The 26,694-nt window shown below is 48.0% G+C and overlaps 2 protein-coding genes across 3 annotated transcripts; one reads left to right on the plus strand and one right to left on the minus strand.

Moving 5' to 3' along the window:
• Positions 1-1,051: 1,051 nt before the first annotated feature.
• COPS3 (COP9 signalosome subunit 3) lies at positions 1,052-15,018 on the minus strand. 2 transcript variants are annotated; one of them, XM_068699183.1, is made up of 12 exons: positions 14,864-15,018; positions 12,891-13,020; positions 11,239-11,351; positions 11,075-11,124; positions 10,178-10,270; positions 9,228-9,407; positions 7,821-7,961; positions 6,731-6,904; positions 5,704-5,790; positions 5,250-5,363; positions 4,552-4,632; positions 1,052-4,304 (listed from the first exon to the last, which is right to left on the minus strand). In XM_068699183.1, exons 1-12 carry the CDS (start codon positions 14,916-14,918, stop codon positions 4,251-4,253), a joined length of 1,272 nt encoding a protein of 423 aa, XP_068555284.1. In that variant the 5' UTR covers positions 14,919-15,018; the 3' UTR covers positions 1,052-4,250. The 2 variants fall into 2 exon arrangements, with proteins under 2 accessions (XP_068555284.1, XP_068555285.1); XM_068699184.1 differs by lacking the exons at positions 12,891-13,020; positions 14,864-15,018 and having other exon boundaries at positions 10,178-10,338; positions 11,239-11,320.
• A 1,517-nt stretch (positions 15,019-16,535) lies between these two features.
• On the plus strand, positions 16,536-24,253 carry NT5M (5',3'-nucleotidase, mitochondrial). Its single transcript, XM_068699185.1, has 5 exons — positions 16,536-17,270; positions 19,995-20,095; positions 20,396-20,456; positions 20,783-20,897; positions 21,095-24,253. The coding sequence occupies exons 1-5, from the start codon at positions 17,004-17,006 to the stop codon at positions 21,250-21,252; spliced, it is 702 nt and encodes a 233-aa protein (XP_068555286.1). The 5' UTR covers positions 16,536-17,003; the 3' UTR covers positions 21,253-24,253.
• Positions 24,254-26,694: the final 2,441 nt, after the last annotated feature.

Genomic DNA, 26,694 nt, shown 5'->3' on the forward strand with positions numbered 1-26,694 from the left:
CTCGCAAAATGGTGCGGCCCACAGGGCGGGTCACGTGACCGCCGACCCGCAGGGGAGGGGGGGTAGAGGCGGGCCGCGCGCAGGCGCAGTGCGTCCCCGCCGCGCTCTGAGGGGACGGCCCAGCCCCGCCCCTCGCCTCAGCCCCTGAGGGCTCGGCTCGGCCCCGGCCCCTGTCACGGGGAGGCAGCGGGGGTTGAACAGCCCAGTCAGTGAATTAAACACCTCAGCCGAGTTAAAAACACCTCGATTTAGGCTCTTACACACCTGCCCTTGTTTCAGCCCGTCCTATATTGCTGTAGGGTCTCACATCTTACCACAGGGTTATTGCTGTGTGGAAACTGCGCCACATACACGTCACACACACCCCACAGCCCCTGGGAATCGGTTATCCTTTCAAGCTTCAAAATAATCAACTGCTGTTTTTTTTTCATCCCCCCTTTCCCTTTACATTGGATTACTCTCTCTAAAGAGTCTCAAGTATCTCAGTCTTTAAAAAAAAAATAAAAAAGTAGTAAGTCTTCCCCAGGATAATGGCACAAATCGTTCAGCTGAGCACAACTCATACTGCTACAAACCGACTGAAACCCCCCAAAAAAGGCAGCTACCAGCGATACCAGCACCATATATTACACCTTTGCTCTGAGCAGGCACGTGTGGACTGAAGACTTGGGCTTCTGCAGAAGAAAACAATATTCAGATGGACAGTGAGATAGATGATGCTTGCAACACAACGATCTAAGTACAAAGGAGTCCTAATTTGCAGCACATTTGAGCCAAAGCCCATCTAATTCCAGTCTGTCTTGGACAAAGGCCAGTAGCAGCACTTCCCAAGACACAGACTGCTTGCACAAAAGAAAACACTACTTCTGTTTGAGACCATTCAGGAGAGGTCTGAGAAGCTACCAGTAGATATCTAAGAACAAAAGATCCCCCCCCCAAAACAAACAAACAAACAAACAAACAAACAACAGAACAAAACTACAAAAAAGCCAAATCCAAAAGACCTACTATCTCATTCTTTCAGGCCAACCATTTAAGACAAACTAAGAACGACTCGTTTGTTATCTTTATTTTCCAATAGTACATTTAAACAACTTCTCAGGACTAACCTCCTCAGCCAGTTTGGCCATGCAGAAAACATTTCCTAGGTTACACAGATCACCTACGACAACACACACACGGGTCGCAGTTGTACTGTCGGATAGAGAAGGGAAGTGGTATAGAAGGAGGCAACTTGAGTTATGCAAAAGCGTGTGGCGCAGTGGGTACTACTGCAGGTGTGTCAGCAAAGGTCACTAACTAGGGTTCCTCGGTGGCACAAAAGTAGGAGGGGTGATTGTATACATACAGCTTCCAGCCTTTATTATTTTTTTTTTTTGGAAAATATTTTATTACCTGCTAAGCGTAACTGAACTAGACCCCCCTCCTGTGGCTAAGAGGTGCAGTTGCAAGACTAATGCTACCTTCAGAGCTGTGTTTTTCTCTCTTTGCTAATTAAGGTGCTTGAAAATATGAGTTAGACACCAAAGCATGCACTCAGTATTTTGTGAACACATCTTGTGGCCATGCATGATGAGAACTAGCCACAGGCCCTCTGAGAGTCTAAGTTCAAGAGCACACAGTGTTCCTATATTTGATCAAAAGTCCTTCCCTGCAATAAATACAAATTAAAACCAGAAAGCTCAAGTGTTCTCAAAGCATCTCAGCTGACCACAGCCCGTGCAATTAGTTCCAAAACGTGAAGAAGCTACTTCATTAAAAATCTGACTTAATTTCAACAGTATCTCAAGACACGCAGATGCCAGACCGTATGCGTTTATCAAGCCATTACTTAAAAGTCCTTCCCCAAAACACTTTTGGTGAAGGCTTTCTCTCTACTCATTCTACAGGTGGGACCTGACTTTGAATTTTCAACAGCAATGAAGAGTTTAACAGCACAACTATCCACATCAGAAAATGAATCCACATCAGAAAATGAATCCCATCATCTCTCTTTCAAAGCATTTACCTTCTCAAAAATCAGATCAAGTAGTGTAATACGTCATTTGAAAGTATTACATAAATATATCTGCCATCCTTTTGATGTGTAGTATGGATTTATTTTATCTACTTTAGGAAATAAAAGAAAATATAGCAGCTATTTGCCAAGTGTGTATATTAGTTTGCCATTCTCTCAGCAGAACATCCACGCTCACTAACAGGAACCAGTGCTACCAAAGCCCAGGCACTGCAAAGGGAGCATTTCTGGTTCTTCTCAAGCTCCATGAAAGCATTCTGCATACCTTCTCCCCCTGGCGAGCAAGCCCTTGGCGATGAAAGGCAAGCCATCCACATTTTTGTGTACGTGGCAGTTCGGGGTTAGTCATTTGCAATACTCGGAGTACTGCACACAATTGTAAACACTTCCACAACCCAGCTTTGTGCTCCAGCCCACAGCACAAGAAATCACATGTTTAACACTTCCACGGTACCAGAGCAGAAAATTGCATAAGCAAGTTCAGCATTGAAATCACTGCAGGATTAACTAGGAGAAATAAAAGTTAAAAACCATAAATATCTTTAATTATAAGGCTAGTAAGGCAAGTTAGGGGAAAAAAAAACAACAGATTTTGCTGTAGGTGTAAGAGTTGCCTTCAAATACGGAAGTCACTAGGCTATGGAAGCACAAGGTCTCAATGGTGAGCCACTAACACTATGGACCTATGCTGTGTTCACTACTAAATTGCTATTTTATACTTTAAAAACTTCATTCACCACCTAGAGAACAACCTGGGGATAGTTCTCTTCTAGAAAGCATACTGCTGTCACAGAGGCTCTGCTAGAATTAAAAGAGAGGTTTTAAATAAAACCTCTGGCAGTTCTGCATCTGCACTGGAAGCACAAATGGATTATTTTCAACCATGGGTGACCTCAATACATACAAGTTGCACAGAGCAAGAGCCAGAAATGCTTAGCTCCCACTTCAGCACCTGAAAAAAGCTGTCAGGTTAGCAGTAGCAAGCAGCTCCTATTCAAGTGTTTAAGCAGGAAGCACTGGATGCTGAGCTTCTCACATTCTGCCTTGATGACAGGTGTATTTATGCCCAATAGTAGGAGATTTGCACTGACATTAAGTGTTTCAAAGGTGACTGAATAGTTAGAATCTTCAGATACATGAGAGCTACAGAAGAAACCACTGACTTAAGGAGTGAGCACTTGAAGGATCCAAAAGGTTTTGTTTGAAATAGTGAATTAAATAAAAACTAGATGCCATTCCAGCACCCAAATAAAATCCTGCTTTGTTAAGGTAGCTGTATAGAATTCCATCATTAAGAATTTTGTTTGGAAACAGAGAAGTGATCTATAGCATGGCCTTCAGTTAGAACTGATTTCCACCACAGAAGTATAGTACAGTAGCGTGTTGAATACCTTCATGCTGACTGTGTAAGAGCAAAACTTTAAATTTCTTTCAGTGGGAACAACTTCACATCCAGCATCCTCCAGAACACGCAGGTCTTCCAAATATCCTTGTTTAGGCCTAATAAATTTGATCCAAGAGCAAACATTATTAGGAAGTGTTTTGTACCAGAAACTTAAAACTCATAAACAGCTATCATGTATAGATTCCCTATAGAGATTTCTGCTTTTCAGCAAAGCCTCCTAACAAGGACTCGTTAATATGCTTACCCTTTTGGGAAGAACATGGTTCTTATTTCATCATTTAAGAGACAGCAGCCAACTACACCGGGTATATGCAAATTATGAAGTAGAGATTATTATTATTATTTTTTACTTAAACTCCACCCCTTCTCCCCCCACCATACAATGATAAATCTGCACTTTGAGCCAACTTTAAATACAGAACGAACCAGTAATTATCTTGTAAGCGAACCAATGCTAGTTTGTATTCTTCCCTGAATAACACTTTTTTTTTTTTCTGCAGAGGAGGAAAAAGAACTGCTACAGAAACACTGCAACATTCAAACCCTTTAAAACAAAAGGTAGATTATTTAATGCATTAACGATGTTAATCTGAAGATAAATAAATCCACAACAGACTTTTAAGTTTCTTTTGAGATTTCCTTTTTCTTTGCAGAGAATATTTCTGAAATTATACAGTACTGAGAGGGTGTTCTTTTATTTTCTCAATGTCCAGGTGAAAAGCAAAGCTCAGTTCTCTCTGCTCTCTTCATGGAACTCCTCAATGCCCTATTCCAGGCGTGATTCTCTTAAGCTTTTACTTGAAAGCGGAGTGGTGAGCAACATTAATTTCAGGAATAACTGGATGGTTTGGTCCCTGAGTCATCTTCTTGAGAGCCCATACTCTGGAAGAGAAAGAGTTATTTCTTTAGAACCAGGTCTGAAGATTTACCTTTGAGACACATTTCTTTGAAGTTAACAGGTATGGAAATTAAGTGGATATAAAATAAGAAGCACTTCTTTTATTTTAAACATGATGTTTATGCACATTACATTGATGTGTAACTTAACTCTATAAATACCAACATTCAGTGCAACATACTCACTGCACTCCATTTGTTATAAACTCTCATAAAACACTAGATCAGTTACCTTCTGCACAAACTGAGGGTTCACAGTGATCTCTTGATCCATGGCTTTCAGTCGTTCATCAAGCTCTATACATTTCAGCATCTTAAAAAAAAAAAAACAAAAAGCAACATACTAAGCTGATTACTTTGTCCAGCTTGTACAAGATCTCAAAGATAGTTCATGGCTGTGCTACATAGAACCAGTAACATTTGCCATCACAAAAGTTCAGCGTGCAAATCTTCTCTGCCCTCATCTCCTCAACAAAAGTGTCATACCACTTTTTATTCCCTTGTTTTGATCCATGTCTTCCCAACAATCCTTTTTAAGGCCACTGGCTGACAGCCCCATGAGAGTCAACCATCTCAACCTGGAGGCATGTTATTAACAGCCAGCAGAAGAGATCCTTGGAGTCTCAACCTAAATACCATCTTTCTAATCCAGTCAGTCCGAGGAACTTCACACCACCAACATTAAGCAGTCATTCTACTAAAGCGTGTTAAGCCGTATAGAAAATAACAGGAAAGTCACTGACAGTAATTGGCTATTAACCTGAAACCTTTAAATACTGGTAATACTGTTAAATACTGTAAAATAGGAATGATTCATAGCTCTCAGTCTCTACATATAAGTTACCTACACTGACATCTCCCAGCAGCTTTGATTACAGACTATGGTTCTTCAGTAGAAATTCCAGAAGTATGAATATCGTAAAGATTTACCTCCTGATCAATGTTATGAAGCATAGCTGGATTGTTATATTTTTCAGGATTATCATGGAAACAGACCATACCATCTTTCTGATTAATACTTGCAAAGATTTCACCATCTTCTATCTGAAATAAGAAAGGGTTTAGTTATCAGGTATCAGTAAGAACAGAATTTCACATAACTACACCTTATCTCCTTGTGGAATCATCTTCAACTTATTTACTCTTTATTTCTTAACAGCCTCCTGAATACAAAATGATGCATGCCTTATTTTAGGCGGAGAACATCTGACTTTGAGAACAGCCTAAACACCACAGCAGACTGACAGTATTTCCTCCAACCTGATAAAGAACCATTCATTCATTCTTCAGCCATTCAGAACATGCACCGCCAAACCAGACACTTTAAAAGGCTTTCATTGGATCATTTTTTAAATCAGTAGCTTTGTCAAGTCACAAGTCTTACCATGTGGAGGACGTATTTTTCTGCTTCTTGGGGCCCCGACAACTGCACTCGACTTGCCATGTCTTGTAATGACAATGTTAAAAATGTCTGAAATTTAGAAAGCACCAAACCATTGAAACCAGATGTAAGAAACTCAGTTCTTACTGCAAAGATAATCTGTTACACTGCACATCGTATGCAGACCAAACTGATGGAGTCATTATTCCATTTCTGCAATCCCTCCTGCCTCCGAGTTGTGATCATATCCAACCTCTTCCTCCACCTCTAAACATAAATAAGGTGACTGCCTATGCTTTGGATTTCCTTCAAGAGATGCATGTACTGCATTAATTCTGAAGTTAGCTCTACTGCAACTAACATTGTTTCACCTTGACAAAAAAATAACTTTCCCCTGATCATCTTTAAGGATTAATCCGATCTCTTCAGTGGAAGGAGCCCATCACTACACCGTTTCTGGATTTCCTGTTACTTCAGACACTTCCAAAAGCTGTCCCATTCACTCATTCTTATCTAATGAAGTAAGATGTGAAGTTCAGGTTTCCTATTTTTGAAAAAGATGGAGGTCATGGGTAGCAGTGCTTACAACTCTTTTTTAATTACATATTAAGTTCTTACAGACTAAGCTCCCTCATTTACAGTAGAAAAAACACTGACTTAGATCAGGGTGTTGTCAGACGTTTCCATGTGGTTTGGAAGCTCCAGTACAAGAAGGAAGCAGATAAGCAGATATATACCTGTAACTTAGATTAAAGAGCCATCCAGAGCAGTATCCAAACCCCTCTAATAGACAGATGTATTGAACCAACTTCTAAATAATGCATAAACAGCCAACAGAACTGGTTTTCTGTTTAAAGCATCTTAAAGCCTCGATGCTACTTCACAGACATGAATCTGCTTTAGTTATTTCATTGTGACATTATTATATTATTATTTTGCTCTCATTTGAATAAGTTTCAGAGATATTCTCTTTAAGGAAAACTAAATCACTCCATTTCTCAGCAAAATAAAGCAAAAAAGTGCATCTTACCTTGGTTAGCCTCTGAATATTCTTTTTGTAGAGAGATGACAAGCATTGCTTAACCAGCCCCATATTGTTATCCCTTGTGAATGTTTCGCTGTGTTTGTTCACCAGATTTCGAAGCTCCGAGGGTTTATTGGTTGAATAAACTTGCGCTAATTCATGATAAGCATTGCTAAGGGGCTGCAATTAGAAAAACGAGAACTCTTCTTAAAGAACGTGGTGTTCAACCAGCCTTACAAATTCTACTCACCGCTTCAACATAAGTTTCTTTTATATCTGTATGACTTAAGTAAGCTCAAGTGCCTCTCAAAATACAGGTGATGTCCATACGAGGCTTCAGAGCAACCACAGATCCTTGTACACTCGGTCTGTATTAGTGCTATGCAAGGCATCATTCAAGGACCTGTGTATTTTAGTTATGGCAAAGCCATGAAAAAGAACATCAGTTGACCACCAGTTGAAGAAAGCTGAATTTAAGATCAGTAGCGTATCAACTAGTCATTTCTGACCTATTATATTTGTTCTAACCTCTAAGACACTGTCATCCTTGATCCCAATGAATCCCAGTACAAACAATACAGAACCAGACGGTGAAGATTCTATTTTTGTCTTCTACACCTAATCAGAATGCTTAGTGACTCCAAAATTGAGCCTTTTTGGAAGGTTCAATTCATTACTATAAAGCTGATGCTTTGGAATAAAGAGTTTTACATTTTTTATTTCAACTGTATGAAGCTGCAGGTTGAATATTTCTACAACAGTGGCATTGCACATTGAAAGCCAAGTGAAACCTGAGTCATCTTTGAGTTCTAAAGTAAAAGGTCAGTAGGGGGACGTGTAGTATCAGCAAAGAGAGTATTGATAATCAGAGTCTGTTCAACCCTACAGTGTGTAAGAGATGTAGAAGTTGCCAGGCAATCTTTAGCCATTGTAGACTAGAAAGAAAACAAGAAATTGTACTCTGGCACATTGTACATTATTCTGCATGATCTGCAACACTAAACACCACCATCAAATGAGGATAGAAAAATTATTGCCCACGTGGTTTACAAATTCACCTGCTGTTCTATTATTTGACTGTTTTTGCAAGACTTACCTTAATGAATCTACCAACTATTTGGGAAGTATATTTTGGTAGCTGTTGAACTTTGCCAAGTAGTATCAAAGAAACTAGAATATACTTTTTATATGATTCCAACATAATATGACTGACTGCCATGGCTGGAGTAGTTATTGCCTAAGCAAGAGAAAAAGAAATAAAACAAGTTTAATATACTTACTGGTAGGTAGCAGTAGTTATTGTATTAACCAAATCTCAATTTAAAGCTGCATGCAGAAAGGTTAGAATGACATATTAAATTCACCTTTGAGTTTTAAAGCTCATGTAACTTCTGTCAAAAGTAATTATCAAAAAACGTCCTAAGTAAGTAAATTCTACACAAACTACTTAAAACATATCAAGTTACAGTGATGCCTGCCTTGATGTGATGCATAAAATCAAATGGAAACTTCTTTCTGTGGGATGCAGCTGAAGTTGTACTATAGATCACCTGTGGCTATGTGTTATGAACGATTACATAGCTCCCATGGAAGATGGATTTATACTGTAAATTAGTATTTTATTTTATAATTTGAAAAAGGATTTCATAAAGATATTACATCATCCCATATCAAATTTAAGCACACTGAAAGAGGCTTGTAGAATAGGGAGAAGGGATTTTGGTTTACTCCAAGACTGTTACTCAACAACTAACCCTTGTCTACAGAAGAAACTGATGCAAAATAATAAAATGCTGCACATTTGACTTTTTTCCCCCCCCACTGAGTTTTCCCAGTTTTGTTATTTTCTTTCACGGAGAAAGTAAAGCAGCAATTACTGTAATGGAAGTTGCACATCAAGCCTAACATAGAATTAACAAAGGTCTTAGGAAGCAAAACCACTGAGCTTATTTTTCTTAAAAAAATACATAACTCCAAGTATCAGCTTTTAAACTGTTTCTATGCCAGCAGTAATAAGCAGGCATTTGAAAAATATTTATAGTGAGATAAATTTAACATCAACCTTTGAGTTGCATAGTTTTATGGTGTAAGAGTTACTCAGCTGTAAGCGACCTTCTTAAAAGAAAACATTTCTAAAGTCACTTTGTTTGCTACTTTACTTTGTACGCTAAAGGATACCACTTAGGCCAAACCCTTCACAAAACAGGTAATAAAATAAAAACTAACCCAGATCATTTTTTATGTACAACTGTGATGCACACACATGCAAAAGCAAAGCCAACGTGAATGATGAACAGCAGGATAGATCTATTAATAGAACTGTATCCTAAAGGTTAAGAACAAAAATAATCAGGGCATGCTTGTACTTTATACTAGCACACAGCTCTCTTTTCTACTCTTCAAGGCAATTCAAAGATAACGTGTTAACCTGGTGCTATTACACTTGCTGCTTTTGCCTTCTAGTTCCTCACAATTCAGACTTACCCTTCCAATTGAAAGTTACCTGTTCATAAAAGTAGAGTGCTCTTTCAAAGTTCTTTAGCCCAGTGTATATCATCCCACCATAGTAGTAGTAACATAAAAAGTGCTTTGCATCATATGCCCCATTCTCTTTACAAATATCCATCATGTCCACGTCTAGATATGGGAGGGCAGGTTTAAAGCATTTTGCTAACAAACAGAGCTATAAGAAAACAGAGCAAGTTTTCATAAATTAGCCATTGCAAATTCTCATCAGGAAGAAGTTAGAAATTACTAAATGAACTTAGTTTCAATAGATCTCACTCCTCCAAGAGTGAAGAAGCAGTGCATGTCAGCAATGGTATAATACAGATTATTCATTGTAAAGTGGCACTTGAAAAAACATTAACACTGATCACAAACTGTTATCTGAAGTTATCTGAATCCTAAAAAAAACAAACCAAACAAACAAAAAAACTAGACTGACAAAGCTGCTTGCAAGTCCTGGCCTTCCAGACTACTGTGCTGGCAGCACTAAATATTGCACTGAATATTCCCATCCAACCCCAAATCCCAGGAGCCAAGAACGAGACAGAAGTGCATATCCAGGCCAAAGACACTGAGACAAACATGCCTTTTGTCAAACTTGAGCAAACAGTATCTGGCCATTACACTCACACTGCCTAAAAGAAGCTCTGCATGACTTTCAGCCCAGAGAGAAAGACTTTTAGAAGTCATGAGCAAAACCAAAGAGCTGGGGGCACACACCGAACATTTAAAACAAGGAGAAAGGTGTTTTATTTCAGTATATCACATCACTGATTACTGGAAAAGATGAAAAACAAACAAACAAAAAAAAACAAACCACAAACACCCACAATCCACAATCAAAAGATATTTTTACATTGCAACATGTGAATATGCATTTCCTTAAAGGGTTATAGATATTCTACAAGCTCTTACTTTCAGAATAAGCCCTTGTGTCCCCCTTACCTGGCAAAGATCTGCATGTATTGAGGTCAGCTGGTTTGTGTTCATCTGCATCTTGTCTATGGCTTGTCTGAGAATGCTAATTCCTCGCAGGGGCTGTCAGAAATTACATCTCTTTCAGACAATTTCTCATAGATGGCAGCACATTGGATCTTATGTTGACACTTACAAATGAAAAATAACACTAATTGACAGGTTCCATTAAGTAGTAGTTAACTTGAGGTTCCCTTTTTGTAGGATACTGCAGTCTCTCAGAAAATAAAATCAGTCTTCGCCATACAACTTCTGATAAACTATATAATGCCATCAATTCTGCTCCACAACGACAATCTCGTTGGGAATACATTCGTTTGTATTGATAACAAAGCCTTTTCTTGACCCCGTAGCACTATCTAAATTCCCACTGAATAAGGAAAGGCAGAGTTCTCACTTTATTTCACTTAGACCACATTTGATCTCTGCTTTTATTTCAAGCTATATTTCACTCAAAATGCCTTCAAAAAGTCAGTATCTTGGCCTTAAAACAAGTGTCCCTTACATTTTAAGGCATTTTGGTAAGGATGTTATGTAACACTGGTGAGAATAACACTGATGCTAGTACCACTGACTCACCAGTGCTAATAGTTTTTGCAGCTCTCTCCTACTCACGCATACATTGTCTGAAGAACATCCATGGTACTAGCGATTTCCTGGCTTGTGTGTGAGAGCATGATTCTAGGCAACTCTCCCAGAAATTTTAACCTAAGTTTTCCTTAAAGAAATTTTAAAATCTCACTTTAGGTTCATTACCTCTCATTAGACTTAACCCATCAGGAGCTGCACAAAAATATTTAGCATTGATTAATGCCCCTTTTAAGAACTTGGATATGTAGGTAGCTTAGTTGTACCAAGCTTGCTTACCTGTTTTCTCTCCACAAGGGCATTTGTTAACTGGTGGCACAGGCCAGCAACTAAACACAGCAAAAAACAAACAGAAAAGAAAATTAGTGAAAAAAAATAATCAGTAAAGCCAAACTATACCAAAATATGTAAATTTTGATTTTATAGAAAACTCTTTAACTTACAAGTGTCTGTTGCATATCTAATGTGTTCCCCATTGCAAGTGCTGATAAAAAGCTGCACCTGTGAGAATAACGTTTCGAAGTCAGGGATGCTGGGCATAGAAAACTTCACAAACCTAAAACAAGACAAAAGAAAAGTTTAACATTTACAGCTTTTTGTTTATTAGTCTCCAAACGTTCACTGCTGTCTCTGCAGATGCACATAGCCGCTTGCTAGCAAACCCAAGGTGTTTATGACAGATGGCATACGATTTCCCCAGGAGCTGCACAATTCTCAAACGTACGCTTTCAGTGCATACTCCTATTGGGAATCTGGTATGAATTACAATTTTGAACAAACCATGGCAAACAAAGATCATTTCACGTGGTACAATGACAACAATCATAATAGAAACAGTAGCTAACAATCATAATTTTAATACAAAACAACACAACTTCTCTGGACATTTTACCTATCCTGCAGCCACCTCCTGCTTCAATGTGCTAAAGCTTTCTTAACCACTGCATTGTTAGACTTGTATCTCCTGATAAGAGCTCCCTCTCTTCCCTTCCAGTTCCTCTCATCTCTGCTGGTCCCTTAGCACCCTACGGGCTGCAGACTCGCACACTGCTTCTCCTGTAAGATGAGTTATGATTGCACTCATCTGCATGCAGTGAGAACTCTAGCTCTGCACCCTAGAAATGTCACCAAAAAACAAACGCACCTATTTAATGCTGTCGGAAGGCATCCAACCCTGCCCCTACTTGAGTTGCTCTGCACTATAATAGGCAGTTGAAGCCTACCTAGATCGTGAACTGCCATTCCCCACCAGGGTTAGGGCTGTCCTTTCCTGTCTCTTCACAAAGTCTTACTTTGTAAGTTTCCCACGCCAGTTCCAACCAGGAACACTTTCCTCTATGCTTCACTGATACCATCTCTTCAAATAATACACTTTGCATATTCTTTCTTACAGCTACTTTCCTTTCTCCACCTCAGATACCCCAATTTTTGTGAATTCAAGAGCACATTTTTGTGAAATGCTAATGAAGTTAATATTAAGTTTAGTATCTATATGCAAAACAGTTCGCTGCAAAGGGGTAACAACAAGTATGTGATTTCTGATCTGCCCTTTAAAAGAGCATTTTAAAATACACCCACAGACCCTTCACTTGTATTTAGGTACAACTGGAAACAACAGTTTGGACTTCATGGCCAAACCTCAGAAAAAAAACAAAACACCACCAAAACAAAACCCAAAGCCCTTCGTATCACTAAGGCAATCCAAGGATTATCTTTAAATACAGACAGCAACAAGACCCTCGGTGCTGCCTGCAGACAAACACCAAGAGCTATGATAAGAACCCCTGTGTCACTAGGGAAGAAGCCCAACAAAACACATTGCTTAATGCTCACAGCTTGGCTTACAAATGTCCTGCCAACCAAATTTTGGAAGTCAGGCTTGTATCTTTTTGCTGAATGGTTAGGGAAAAATACTTACAAAGCCATAAACAAATTGCTGTGACATTTCTTCTAGTAAAACGTGCATGACCAAAGGAAACTCAGCACCATTCTAAGAAAGGCAGACTGAAAGTATTTTATGTCTAAAGAAAAAATGTTTGGTTGGTAATTCAACGTGTTGTCAGAGCTTAGTTAATAAAAAGGAAGCAACACTTACAAGACAGCAAGAACTCCCAGCGAGTGTTCCTGCACATCCAGGGCACCAAGCACTGTATCCAGGTGGGAGAGGTTTTTTGCTAGCAGTTCTCCACTTTTATTGATCAGCTCACAAAGCTGGGTCATTTGCCCTGAAATACAAAACATCCTCGTCAGACTCCAGTTAGGAAAAGCTTATGCATTCCTGTAGTTCATCACACCTGGCTTCCCTACACAACCTGGTTTTCCCTAGCATCCCCCAGAGCATTTACTTTTCTGCAGTAGGACAAGCACAAATTTTCAACGAGCAAGGTACCTACACACAGTAAGCTTTGCCTAAGGTGACAACAAAGTTTCTGGCTCTTGGCACTGCAAAGCAGGGACCTCCCTCTGCATTATGATGGACTGCTTTCAAAATCTTTTTTTCTTTTTTCCTTCAGAACTACCGGAATTAGAATTAATTAGGTCTTTCTGCAGCAGAGTCTGTTTTAATGTTCAGTCCTTGCAGATTAGAAAGAAGTTCTTTTGCCCTTCCAAAAGTTTTCCTAAATTAAGTAATAGTGCCCCCATTTATAAAGATTAATGGTATTCTCAGATCTCTGTCCTATTCCTTTGAAAAAAAAAAAAAAAAGAAAGAAACCTGGGAAGCCTTAGCAATAAAACGTTAATTTTGAAGAAACAGAGGGATCAAAAGGCCTGAATGTAGGCCCAGAGCCCAGGAACCCTATAAGCCCACCCCAAATACAGCTCTCTACATACAAAAAACTCCAGGTGTCAGCATGGAAAGAAGCAGGGCTTATAAAACCATGATTTGGTAACGCAACTGAAGCATTGCAAAACCTGACTTCTGATACCCTCCTTAATAGAAGAATCCTACTGCTATCATCTAGCGCTCCCTCTCCCCCTTCCCCCAAAAAATCCCAACTGACCAGCCCCACAGAAGGCCTGCCTAGACGCCCCTTGATGCCATCTCCTGTGCCCCTTGATGCCACCTCCTGTGCAGCTGCACGCTGACAGCCAAGGAGCAGCACCACCACGAGCACACGTACTTCTCCTGGAGGCTCACGTGAGCTCCAGCAGCCTCTGGTTTATTTTTTGACAGCGAGTATCTATCTGGCTAGTAATTCCATAACAAACAGCTTCCCCTTTAACCTTCTGCACCTCCAAAACCTTACAAAAATAAGCCCCCCAGCTACACTGAACGCATACAAGGAGTTGGCACCTTCTGTCTGTTCCACCTTGCAGGTACAAACCGTCTCGTGCACCTGCTGTCCCCAGTAAAAGCACCACACATTTAATAAGTTAAACCAAACTATGAGAGAATTTGAGCTCCACCCAAAAGTAACTGCAGAGAGAAAGCCTGAGGCCACAGAGGGAAATAGCAGTTTTCGATCATTCCCAGGGCAGAGAACAGAATTTAGGGAGCATCAGCACAAGAAGTAGAAACTCCGTGCCCAAACGCAGGCAAAGCTTGGCAATGAATCTGAGACGATCTAAGCAGGGATATTAAAATATTTGGGGATATTTGGGGATATTTGGGGATATTTGGTTCTGGGAACTCTGAGACTTCCCTTCTCTCACCCTCTCCCACACTAACCCAAAACCCCTCAGCACCCCAAACCCTCAGCACCGCAGAGCTGTGAGGCGGGGCTGCCCTCCCTGTGCCCCCTTCCCCTCCACCACCCCCAAACCCCTCAGAATCTCTCCCCAGGCCCCAAACTCCCCGATAGGACCTCGGGGAGCCCCCCACTCCCCACACCCACCTAAAAACCCCGGTGATGAGCACAGCTCCCCCCTCCCTACCCCCCTCTACCCCTCACCCCCCCCCCATCCCCACAACCGTGACAGGACCAGGCCCGGGCCCGCCCCCAACCGGCGGCGCAAGGCCTGAGGAGAGCGGATAAACCCCCGCCGGCCTCCCCACCCCCTCGTTAACCCCTCCCCGAAGCCGGGGGCTGCCGGTGGGGGCGGTGAGGCCCCGGTGGCGGCGGTCACCTTGGGCCGAGAGCTGCCGCACGCTGTTGACGAACTGCTCCAGCGCCGACGCCATCTTGGCGGCGCGGCCGCGCGCGCGCTGCGGGCGGGGCGGGGCCGTCGGTGACGGGGAGGGGGGAAAGGAAACGGAGCTTAAGTGACACCTCCCCCCAGCCAATCGGATGCCGCCTCGGGGTCTTCGCCCCGCCCACCGGTGCCGCGCGTCATTTCCGCCGCCTAGGGAGATGGGGGAGCCGCGGGGGGGGAGCCCGCCGCGGTTGCCATGGTAACCGGCGGCAGGCCGGAAGTGCCGCCCGCCCCCCCCGGAGCGGGAGGCCATCTTAGCGCGAGAAGCCGTGACTCAGCAGGGCCGCGGGGTGACGTCATGATGGCGTCACCGTGGCGTCAGGCGTGGGGTTTGGGGGTGTTTCAGGGCCCTCCCCGGTGCCTGGTGTGAAAGGAGCGGGTGTGTGTGTGCTGCCAGTGCGCGGCCAGAAATAAAGCACGAGATCCCGGTCCTTGCTCTGAATCGCAGAAATATCACATAATCATCACAGAATTATCACAATTACCACAATTATCACAGAATCAAGGTCGTTAAGCACCTCCAAGATCATCTGGTCCAACCCCTCCCTACCACCACTGTCACCACTGAGCCATGTCCCCACGTCCAGCCCCTCCTTAACCACCCCTGGGGACGGTGATTGCTTGAGTGAAGTAAGAATATAGCCTCAAAACTTTACATTTTCCCCCGAAACTCACATTTATGTCACTGTTAGATACACCCAGCTGTCAGGAATTCTGTTCCTGCATTCACTCCCTTTCTGTATTCACTCCCTGACCTTCACCAAGCCGCTGGCTCTCCACAGCCCGTCTGCCCTTTACGTGAAACAAGAACAACAAACTCCAAGGAAAACATGCTGGAACCGAGAGATTAAATATTCTGGATCCGCTAAGTCGTGTTGTTGCTGTCAGCCAAAATCTCTTCCTCCCCAGCCCAGCGGTTGCCTAATGCTGTTAGTCACACTCTCGATGCCTCCCGGCTCTTTACCAGCTTAAATCCCAAAAATGTTTTTTGGGCCATGGTGATGTTTGGTCCTGTGTCAGAACATTCAGCCCTTTACGCATGCTGTTTTTGTGTCAGCACTTGTTTGTGTCACTTTGAGTCCCCGTCTCCATGGCCACTTTTGCAAATGTTTCCCATCGCTGATGAGTTCTGGGTGCGCTGAAGAGCTCTGGGTCCATGTTGTAAATCTCCACATCACTTGTGTGGACGGAGCTGTCAGATCCTGCGAGGTTTCTGGGCAAACTCTCACTTCTCCCCACGACTTGCTGTGAGGGTGCTGCTATATTTCACACCGCATCTTCGCAGCAAAAAATCCCCCCGTGGCTTCCACCTGCACCCCTATCACCTCCACGCACCCCAATACACCCACCGCACCCCCTGCAGCTATGAACAGACCCGGGGACATAGGGGAGGCACTGGGGGGGGGTCATAAAAAATGCCAGCCCTGCCCTCACCCCCGGGGTCCCAAGCCGGGGCAATGGGTCCCAAGGGAGACCCCAGCACCCCGGCATCGGGTGCAAGCCCCGGGGCTCTACCGGGGGCTACGGGGAGAGGGGAGGGAGAAGCCGGGGGGAGGCTTCAAGAGGCTCGGAGGCGCTGCCGAGCCCCAGCTCCGCAGGGCGCTTGTGCAGCTTGAAGGCGGTGCCGTCGCTCTCCGGGCTCGGCCAGGCACCGGGAAGAGGAACTGGGCTTTTGCACTGCCGGGTCGGGGACGTCCCAGCTCCGGGCCCCGACCCCCGGCTCCTGGGACCACCGCCACCACCATCACCCCCCTCCCCAGCCCCGCAGCCGCCTGCTCGCTGCTCGCTGCAAGGGAGGGGATGGGGCGGGGAGGTCCCGGGGCGAGGACGAGCCCCTGCACCCCCTCCGCACCCCCCTGCACCCCCTCGCATCCCCCTTGCACCCCCTCGCACCCCCTTTGCTCCCCCTCGCACCCCTTTTGCTCCCCCTCGCATCCCCCCCGCTCTCCCCTATTGCATCTCCCAGGGGAGCCGCTTGCTTGCAGGTTGCGTGCTTGAAATAAAAGTCTCCCCTTTTTTTTCCCCTCCCCAAAGACCCTCCCCAGCGGCCCTGAGCCCCCCCCCTCTTCCCACTATGATTTTGCTGAGCAGCATCTTGCACCTCCGCCCCCCCCGGCGCTGCGGCCCCTTGGCAGGGCTGGGCAGGGGGCCCGGCCCCATAGCGGGGTCCCGCAGGGCTCTGCGGGTGCTGGTGGACATGGACGGGGTGCTGGCCGACTTCGAGGGAGGCTTCCTCAAGAAATTCAGGGCCAGGTACCCCGACAAGCCCTACATTGCCCTGGAGGACCGGAGGGGCTTTTGGGTGTCGGAGCAATATGGGCGCCTGGGACCCGAGCTGAGCGTGAGTCTCTGCATCCCCTCACTCCTCGCGTGGCTCGTGTTTGCTCTGCGCCCTGCTTTTGCCTCCAGAGGCACACACAGACCCCTGGGGAGGGTGGTGGGTGCTGGCCGGAGCTCCCACCCCAATACAGGCACAGGTCTGCACACAGCAGGGCTTCCAGCGGTGCCTCTTGTCCCAGAAATCCAGCATTTGTAATGCATCCGACTCCTTTCCCTGCATGCATGGATGGAGATGCAAGGAAAGGAGATCTTTCAGAACATCTGTTTACTTAAAAAAGAGGCAAAGTTGCTTCGCTGGGTTGTTCTAGCTCCGATTTGGCCGTGCTTCATGGGTTGGTATTATCCCTAGATGGATTTATGGAGTTCCTCAACAGCAATGTACGCGGTGGGATGCGGCAGAGGAGTTGAGAGCTAACCATGCAAGTGATGCTTCATGTGAGGGCTTGCTGGAAATTAAAAAGACCCTAAGTTCTCCCATGTCTGAAAAATGTTGTGATCTGTTTTAGTAATTAAAGCCTAGAAGCAGGAGCTCTCTTTATGTTGTACTTTGTCTTTCAACCAAGGGCTCGGTGCTGCAGAAAGTCGGTTTCTGCTTCTGTGCATTTACCAGCTCACTTGGAGGACTGTGGTCTTATCTCAGGCTTGTAATTGCACCAGTTGAAAGGAGTTGCAGCAGATAAAATACTCCTCTTTAACAGTACAGAGGCTTTAAGGAGGGGAGCATGCGTAATGGCCAGGGCTTCCCACTGGCAAAGTCCTTGGTGGCTCAAAGAGCTGAAAGAATGACGTGTCCCCTCTAGCTGGGATTGATGGAATGGAGAATGGAGATTGATGAAATGGGGAATGGAGAACATCCTCCACGCAATAAGGCAGACGCTAAAAGTTTAATGGGTTAATGCATGATAACTTTTTTTTTTTTTTTTAATTATTATTCTTCTGGATGTTAACTACTTTGCATGTGAGCTCATCTTGCATCTGCCATGGTAAAAAACCCCAAACCTTGGGCTGAACAAGTAACAAAACTTCTACAGACCAGCTTCAGGGCAGCCCTGCTTTCAGACCAAGGAGCATAGAAGCTGCTCGGTGGCTGAGAAGAACATTGAGGTTCACACGCGGGGTCCATCCTGTTTGGCACAGGGTGGCATTTCCAGCCTGTGCGGATTTTTTTCTGCCACAGGGAGTTATTCTGGCTCTCGGAGGCGAGTGGGTCTTTTCCTCAAGATGAGCTTAGTTCTTCCCCCATCGAGCTTGATTGCAAAACGCTTTTTGACATAAGTGGGAGCAGAATAGCTACGGAAGTCATTGCTGTAAGAAAACACTTGAGCACAGTTTGAAGTGCTTTGCTGCATCAGGCCACGTTTCTTAGCTGTCTCTTGTGCAACTACATTCAGTACCTTAGAAATAAAACATCTTTGCCCACCCATCTAAGGCAGAGCAACTGGAGTCTGCCTGGCCCTTTGGCAAACTAGCAGGGTGGCTGCTCTTTTCATGCTACCAGGAGGCATTTCTGCTGGTTTTCTTGCGCTGAATCGGTGCGTTTCTTTTTGAGCAGGTACTAATATATGTCTTTTTTTTTTTTTTTCCTTTGAGCCACTGATGTTTTCTGCTCCTCAGGCAAAGGAGTGCAATAGTTGGTCTGATTGGGACAACCTTTTAATTAGGTGTGCCTGATCTTTTCATATTACCTGGGATTTCTTGGAGAAGTGCATGGGTTTGATGCCAGCGTGTCGCGTTTAATGCTCTGTGCACAAATATGTAGTGGGTTGCCTGCTCTCTTCCCCCACTGCAGATGTAGTAAGGGCAAAAGATGGTGGGGCAGAGTAGATTCCCACTCATCAGGTAGGATGAGTCTAGCTGGCCTGTCCAACCAGTCTGTTTTTGGCTATGAGCTTATTTAAGCACCATATACATGCTGCTGGGGCTGCTCTCTCCTACCCTGATGCTTGGCTGGCTCCTCCTTAACTCTGCAATGCAAGGAGGCCAGGAGGGATTGAAATTTCCTTCGTCCCTATCCCTCCAGCCCAAATAAAGCAGCAGAGATGCTCCAAATCAACCCTTCAGGGCAGGGCTCCCCCCAAAACCTCCCAGCTGTGGCTGCAGCTGCTCGGCTGCGTTGCGACACCGGGCCACGGCCGCTTCCTCTGCCCACATCCATGTGGCAACACTCCCAAGCTCTCCTCCCCAAGGACCCCGTGTCTGTGCGAAATAATTGCTTTTCTTGGCGACTGAGAAGCCGTTACCTGTCTGAGGGAGCACAGCAGCTCTGGATGCTGTTCCTTAGAGCTGTGCTGGTGCTGTTGCAGGCAGCCCCTGGACTCTGTCCTCATCCCAAGGCTTTGCCCCCTGTGGTTTCTCTTTGCTCAGCTCTCCCTTAGCACCAGAGCAGTGCACTGGGGCTGCAGACCTGGATATTATGTGTTTCCAACCCTTGCCTGGAGTTTCTTGCTCCATTTGCCCAGGCGTCCCCGAGGAAGGTTGTCGGCGTTCATCCTGACACATATTTCATCCTATATTACATCGTCTCCTACGAGAGCAGCCCGGCTGCTATTTTAAGTGATCTGATGGAGATAAATAGGGCAGAGAGCGTCGTGAGCTGAACTACATCACATTGCAGCGGGGATCCACATAGAAGTTCCCCTCTGGACACGGACCCGAGGTTTCACTGGGTTCTGGACAGCCTCTAGAAGAAAGCCCTGTGCAGTAACCTCTCTCTTTCCCCTCTCAGGAGAAAGCCATCAGCATCTGGGAATCGAAGAACTTCTTCATGGAGCTGGACCCGCTCCCCGGTGCTGTGGAAGCTGTGAAGCAAATGGCAAATTTGGCAGAGTGAGTAGAAACCTTCCTGTGGTATTTGGGGACGGACGGGGGGAGCAGCAGTGGCGTGCAGGCTGATTTGCCTCCTGGCAGAGGTACTCAGCACAGCATCAGCACTGAAAATGCCGACCAGACACCCGTGCACGGGAGGAAAGAGGGGGTTTTGACCCACAGGGTGGTCACCAAGAGAATCAGCCCCATGCATCCCCTTCCCTTCAGCTCTCTGCTCCCAGCAAAAAGGAGAATGGGGCTGTGGATGGGATGCTGTGTGGGTGAGGGGCTAACAGCTTGTTATCTTTTCTCTCGTGGCAGCACCGACGTGTTCATCTGCACAAGCCCTATCAAGAAGTATCGCTACTGCCCTTACGAGAAGGTGAGTGGGTCCGAAACCCCCTCCAGTGAGCCCCCACATGCCTCGCTCTGCCCAGCCGTAAGCCAGCAGCAACATTTCCCTGCCCCAGCAGCAGCATTGTTCCCTGGCATCTTCTCCATGTGGCCTCTCTGCTCTTGTCTGAGCTCTGCCACTTGCATGCACGTGGTCTTAATATTTCATCGTGATGCCAGAAGCTGCCTGGGTTTTTTAAAGCTGCTGCTTGCTCTCCAGCAGCATCTGAACCCTTCCCGCTAACAAACCAATTCGGCAGGGTGTCAGAGCTTGTGTCAGCCTGCCTCCTCTCACTGCTCCCCCTCGCCTTGCAGTACGCCTGGGTGGAGAAGCACTTTGGCCCCGAGTTCCTCGAGCAGATCGTTCTGACGCGAGATAAGACGGTGGTTTCTGCTGACCTGCTTATCGACGACCGGCCTGACATCACGGGTAAGGGCGCTGTGGGGTGGCAGAAGTGACAGTCTACAGCCCCAAGGGGCAGGTGGCATTGGGGGTGATGGGTGCTGGTCCCTGCCTGGCTGATGAAGCTCTTATCGGGGGGTTGTGTCCACGTTTGTGAGCAAGCTCAAGCTCTGCGCCTTGCAGGGGAGGATTTGGGTGAGCTGACCTCTCTCCTTGTTTCACAGGGGCCGAGCTGAACCCCAGCTGGGAGCACGTGCTCTTCACAGCCTGCCACAACAGGCACCTGCAGCTGAAGCCCCCCAGCCGCCGCCTGCAGTCCTGGACTGACGACTGGAGGGCCATTCTGGACAGCAAACGGCTGCCGCCCGGCCGGGCCACCTAAAAGCCAGCCTCCAGTGGCCACCTGGGGCTGTGGCCACCCGCTCGGTGCCCTGCAGAGTCCTGCTTGAGGCTGACACCACGGACAGACAGACGGACGCCGTCCCTAGAGTGGAGAGGAAGGGGAGATGAAGCAGCAAGGACCCCAGGAGCGGATCTCAGCCCAGCCAGGGGCATTTACTGCCACGTCTGCACCCCCAGCATCACCATCCTCCTCCAGTATGGCACAGAGTGGTTCTCTGTCCTGCTGGGGCATGGTCACACCCGTGATGGAGTTGTCCTCTGGCTGGCTTGAAGGATCCCCATCCACCCTCATCCCTGAGGAGCTGCTGCAGCTATGCACAGAGGGGCTTTAGGGCTGCTTTGGGAAGAAGGGAGCAGATGTTTCTTTACACGAGAGCTGCAAAAAAACATGCGGGCACTTGCTGACGGGCTGGCAGAGGTGAGGGGGGTTCTTTACCCTGCCTGAAGGCTCTTCCTCCTTCCCCAGCTCTTGGCACTCACCTCACGAGCTTCTGGGGCTCTTCTCCCACTGCTCTCCACTCGGGCCGCTCACCCTGGGCATTGCTGATGCAGCAAGCAGCCCGAGCAGTGCTGGCAGAAGCCCTTTTTGGAAGCCCAGCAGCTTCTGCAGCTCACATCTCACCTCACAAACCGGGGATCTGATGGATTTCAAAGCCAGGGAGGTCGGCACGGTGCTGGCTGTGTGGTCCGTGCCCCATCTCTCTCCTCATCCTGCCCAAAATCAGCCCGCCAGGAGAGCTCTGGGTGTGCGTCCACCCAGAGGTGGATCCTTCTGGGGATGGATCCTTCCACGCAGAAAGCCCTGGGTGGTGCAGATCACCAGGCTGAGGCAGTGGGACTGTCAATACTGCCGAGCTGATTGCCAAATTGTCTGGTTTCACCTCGGGGAAGCTGGCTGGGGCTGCGAGTGGCCAGCTGGAACAACGGGCACTGAAAAGGGAGGACTTGGAGCAAGCGGCAGCTCCCAGAGGGACACGTTTCATGTAGCTGTGCCTCTTTTTTCCCTGCCTGGCTGGTTCCCATCTTCCTGAGCCTGCACCAGCCTCTGAACTGCACCATAAAGCGGCCACTGCTGCTTCTCCTGCCAGCCCTGGAGAGGGGCTGGGGACATGCAGGGACACTGCAGCTCTCACGGGGGTCATTTGGGGTATCCAGCAGCACTCCCCGCCCCGTTTGGGATCCCACCACTATCTCCTGCTGACCCGGACCAAGGACTTGCTGACCATGGGGGTAAAACTCCCTTCTGAGACATGTGGCATGGGTCAGCCACCCCGTGTGCTGCTCACCAAGCCTTTGGCTTCCCTCTCCTCTCTCCTTTTGGCCCCGTCAGCAAAAAAAACAATGTGAGCTGAAAGCCACGCAGCCAACAAACAGCACATTTCAGCAGCAGCAGTTGCTCCACCACGCCTGGGACTCAGAGGGGCTCTCGAAGTCGGTGCTTCCAAATCCGTGCCTTCCCCAGCTGCTGCGGGCCAGGGGTGAAGCCCGAATTGCCTCAGCTCTCTCTGAAAGCTGCCCCGTCTCCTGGGATGGGGAGGTTGTGTAAAGATCCTGTGGTCTAGGAGTGATGAACTGCAAGGATTTAACTTTTTTTTGTTAATCCTGTTTAAACCACTTTGGGCTGCTCCTGAGGAGCTGCTGCGGCTGCCGAGCATCACACGTGGCATTGCATGGGCTCCGAGTTCAGCTTGTCCCTCGTGGCACCATTTAAATAAGAGCTCCCCAAGCTCTCCAGAGCCGTTTCCCAACCCGTCCTCAAGCTGAAATGGAGCTGCCACGTTGCTACGGCTGCCCCAAACCCCACATCTCTCCCCAAAGCTGTGGTGGACCCGAGGGATGCAGCTTTCCAGGTCCAGATCTTTCCCCTTTGGTGGGACGTGTGATGCCGGAGTGACCACATGGATTCACACCAAATATACTTGAAAGCAGGGCAGGAATTTCTCCCTGTATGAGGCTCACAGAAATCCCACATGGTCACCGTCCTGTTGGGGCCACGACCCGACTCCATCCCCCAGCCGCGTGGTCCTTTTAGTGCTCGAGCCGTTCTGCAGCCAGTTGGGATGCACAGAGCTTTTATTTTTAAACGCACATCCATAAAACAGAGGCTGCCGAGGAGCACTGCAATAAACACCGGGGTTTATTGGCATCTGGCTTCCCAGAAACGCAGTTTGGGTTTTGCAGTTTCCCCACCCGAGGCTCTGCCTTCTGCGTGGGGGAGCTGGGGAGGGCTGCACTTGGGGCTGGGGAATCCTCGGGGCCAGAAAGCCCGAAAACAGCCCTGCCAGCACAATAATAATGCCATTACAGAGTCCCTGTGGGCAGAACGAGAGCCCAGGGGCAGTTTTAGTGCTGGGGGGGATGCTGCAGGCAGGGAACGGCCTCCTGTGCCCTCCTCCGGGATCAGCGTGGCACAGAGGAAACGAGCACTGACGCTGGGACGAAGCATGGGAGTTGTTTTTTCCCCTCTTGTTGTTGTTCTTGTTGTTCTCGTTTGTTTGTTTGTTTTCTCCTGGCAGTAGCTCACTGCCACGTCCAGCTTTAAGGACAGTTTGAATTTCCTCCTCCAGCTCGGACTCCTGCGTTCGACGGCTGCAAGAACTCCTTAATTTCGCCCCTTCACCGGCGAACCCAATCTTGCCACAGCTCAGACCCTGCCGAGATGCCACGGCAAGGAAAACCGTGGTACGGCTCGTGCCCGAAATGTGCATTTCTGAGCCCAAACCCCGATGCTGGGGGCCTGCAGGGAGGATGGGGCATTCACACCAGGGCTGGGCTGTGCGTTTCAATGCTCTGCTGTGACACCTGAGAGCTGGAGAGGAAATCCTGCTGGAGCTCAGGCACGGCACGTGCCTCTGGCACTCTCAGGGTTAATCAAAAAGTGGAGATTTGGGGCTTTTCCTCTCTGTTCGGGCTACAAAAAGATGCATGTTCCCGTTGCCACGCTGCAAAGGAGACGCACAATAAATTTTTCCGTGCCACTGGCTCAGCCTCTCTCTGCGGGGCGGTGGGCTCTGGGGGCGCAGCTGCCTTTGGGAATGCACCCACCAAATGCCACCACGGTCCAAAAAATGTGCCCGGGGGGTGGTTAGGGGAACAAGCACCTCTCTGCCTTTGTGGCTACGTTTTTGGGCTGCCCTTGTGGTGGTGGCACTGGGGATGTGTTCCCCAGCAAGGGATGGAGCGAGGTGCAGGGACCTGCAAGTGGCACCTCCCCGGAGCAGGGGGGAGCTGCAGCCCCCTGCCCAGGAGCCTCGGTGCCCTCCCCATGGGCAGGGGCTGCACCAGAGATCCCCAAACACCCCCAGGAGGTGAATGTGGCCCTGGGGCAGAGCAGCACGGAGAGGAAAGGATGTCAAGAGCAATGACAGCACCTCGAACATAATGGGGGCTGAATTGGGGCATCACCCAAAATCTGTGGGGATTTCGGATAGTCCTGAAGCCTGGGTGCAGGGTGTGGGTGCAGGCCCCCCTCTGTAAGGACATCACCCCCATTCCAGCCCATTTTGGCACACTCTGGTCCTGCTTGTAGGACCTGGTCAGGGCACAGAAAGCGATGCTCTCGCCTGCATTATTCCTAAACTCTTTGTTGGCCGATGCCCAAAGAACTCCAAGAGGGGGCTGCGGGGCCGGGGTCAGCCCAGCCGTGTCGCACAGGGGCCAGCCCTGACGCAAGGACTGCGGGTGGTGTGGGACAAAGCCAGGGCAGGGGACAGAGGGAGGCTGAGTCACCCGAAAAACAGGCTGGGAGCGAGCAGAGCCAGCGATGGCTCAGCCCCTGGAGGCAGCCGGATGGGGTTTGGCACCTGCAGGGCTGCCACGCTCCATTTGGGAGCAGGATGGTGCCCGGCCTCTCCTCTCGAGGCCAGGGCCTGGAGGCACATCGTGGGCAAAGCAGCAGCGGATGTGCAGGAGAGATCCACGGGATGCAGGAGGAATATCCACTAGAGGGGACTGTGCGATCGCGTGTGGGAGCGCGCAGCTGCCAGGCTGCCTCGGAGCAGGATCGGGCTCCTCCATGCAGCCTCCTGCTCGTGCCACCCCTGCAACCAAGCCCTGCGGCCCCCTGCTCATCCCAACCCTGCAGCCCAGCCCTGCAGCCCCCCAGCTGTGGGGAAGGACCTCAGCAGCCCTTTTTATGCCCTTTTAGCAGCTTGTCCTGGGGCGCACGGGGTGCCCAGAAATGTGTCTGCAGCTGGAGGTGTGGGGGAAATGTGCCAACCCCAGCGGGCAGCCAAGGCTCCCCATGGCCACTTGCTCGCTCCCTGTGAGGATGGGGGAGAGACTGGAAGGGTAAAAGCTTAAAAAAACGGTGGGTAAGAAGAATTGGGGATCTATAGGGTCTGTATGGAAAATATCCCTGGGAAAAATGCAGCCCCCAGCATCCCTCCTCGTTGCCATTCTCCTCCTGCTCTGTGCTTCCCTGTTCAGCTCTGCCCTACTTCCCTGCAGGCCCCTGGCTCTCCCAGGGCTGAGATTGCATCCAAAATCCCACAAAGGGCCTTTACTTTGCTTTTCCTCCCACTCCTCCCAAAACCAGAGCCTGTTTTGGGAGCAGAGCTGTGGGTGGTGAGGGCTGGGGGAAGCAGGGAGCTTTCTGACGGATTCCTCTCACCCCTCAGCACCGGGATGCGGTTTCCCTCCTGTCAGGATTTATGGGTTTTGCCTCTCTATTTGTAAATAAAGACTCGAGTGATGCATATTCTGGAGAGGAATAAAGCTCCCCAGTGCAGGAGGGCAGACGGGAGCCCGCAGCGCTGCCGGCAGCATCCCGCTTTCCCCACCAAGACAGGGCACGGAGCAGGGCTCCAGCACCCCAGACTCACCCCACCCATGCTCCTGGTGGCTTAAAAACCTTCAAAAGTGCCTGATCATTTTGGGTTGCGCGTTCCCAAGGACCCACGAGCACTTCTGCATCTCCCCCCAGCTTTGCAGCCCTGTTGGTGACCCCACACCCGGCAACCCCCGTGCGCTCAGCTGCTTTCTGCACCTCCCAGCTTTGCAGCACCTCCCTCGAACCTCCTGCACGTGCCAGGCAGAGCGTTCCCCATACAACACCTGCCCTCGACACGCAGCATTGTTTCCCCAAAACCCAGGAGAGCAGCAGCAGCAGCTCACCCTGGCAGACCGAGCCGGATCTGTCCTGCTCGGCGGCGGCTGCTTCGTTACCAGCTAGCTAATTCTTGCTCCTTCTTCTATCCCAGCCCTTTGCAGGAGGGAGGGGAGAACAAAACAGCCCTGGGGGTGAAGTTACCTTATTAATTAACGAGGCTGAGAGCTTTGCAGATATTGCGCGGAAGAGGGGAAAAAGCGGGAAAACTGGGCAAAACCAGAACGGCTCGGGTTCAATTGTCAGCCCAATTAACCTAGATCCGTGCCCTCCCTCTGGATGAATAGCTCATTATTATGTAATTGCTTCGGCCCA

This window comes from Anas acuta, chromosome 15, assembly GCF_963932015.1.
Source record: "Anas acuta chromosome 15, bAnaAcu1.1, whole genome shotgun sequence".
In the NCBI taxonomy this organism is placed as follows: domain Eukaryota; kingdom Metazoa; phylum Chordata; class Aves; order Anseriformes; family Anatidae; genus Anas; species Anas acuta.

Coding starts and splice junctions, on each gene's coding strand:
- COPS3 (XM_068699183.1), bottom strand. CDS start 14,918: ATGGCGTCGGCGCTGGAGCAGTTCGTCAACAGCGTGCGGCAGCTCTCG. Junction 10,271..11,074: donor CCCTTGTGGAGAGAAAACAG/GTAAGCAAGCTT, acceptor AATTTCTGACAG/CCCCTGCGAGGAATTAGCAT. Junction 9,408..10,177: donor TACATGCAGATCTTTGCCAG/GTAAGGGGGACA, acceptor GTTTTCTTATAG/CTCTGTTTGTTAGCAAAATG.
- NT5M (XM_068699185.1), top strand. CDS start 17,004: ATGATTTTGCTGAGCAGCATCTTGCACCTCCGCCCCCCCCGGCGCTGC. Junction 20,457..20,782: donor GCTACTGCCCTTACGAGAAG/GTGAGTGGGTCC, acceptor CTCGCCTTGCAG/TACGCCTGGGTGGAGAAGCA. Junction 20,898..21,094: donor CGACCGGCCTGACATCACGG/GTAAGGGCGCTG, acceptor CTTGTTTCACAG/GGGCCGAGCTGAACCCCAGC.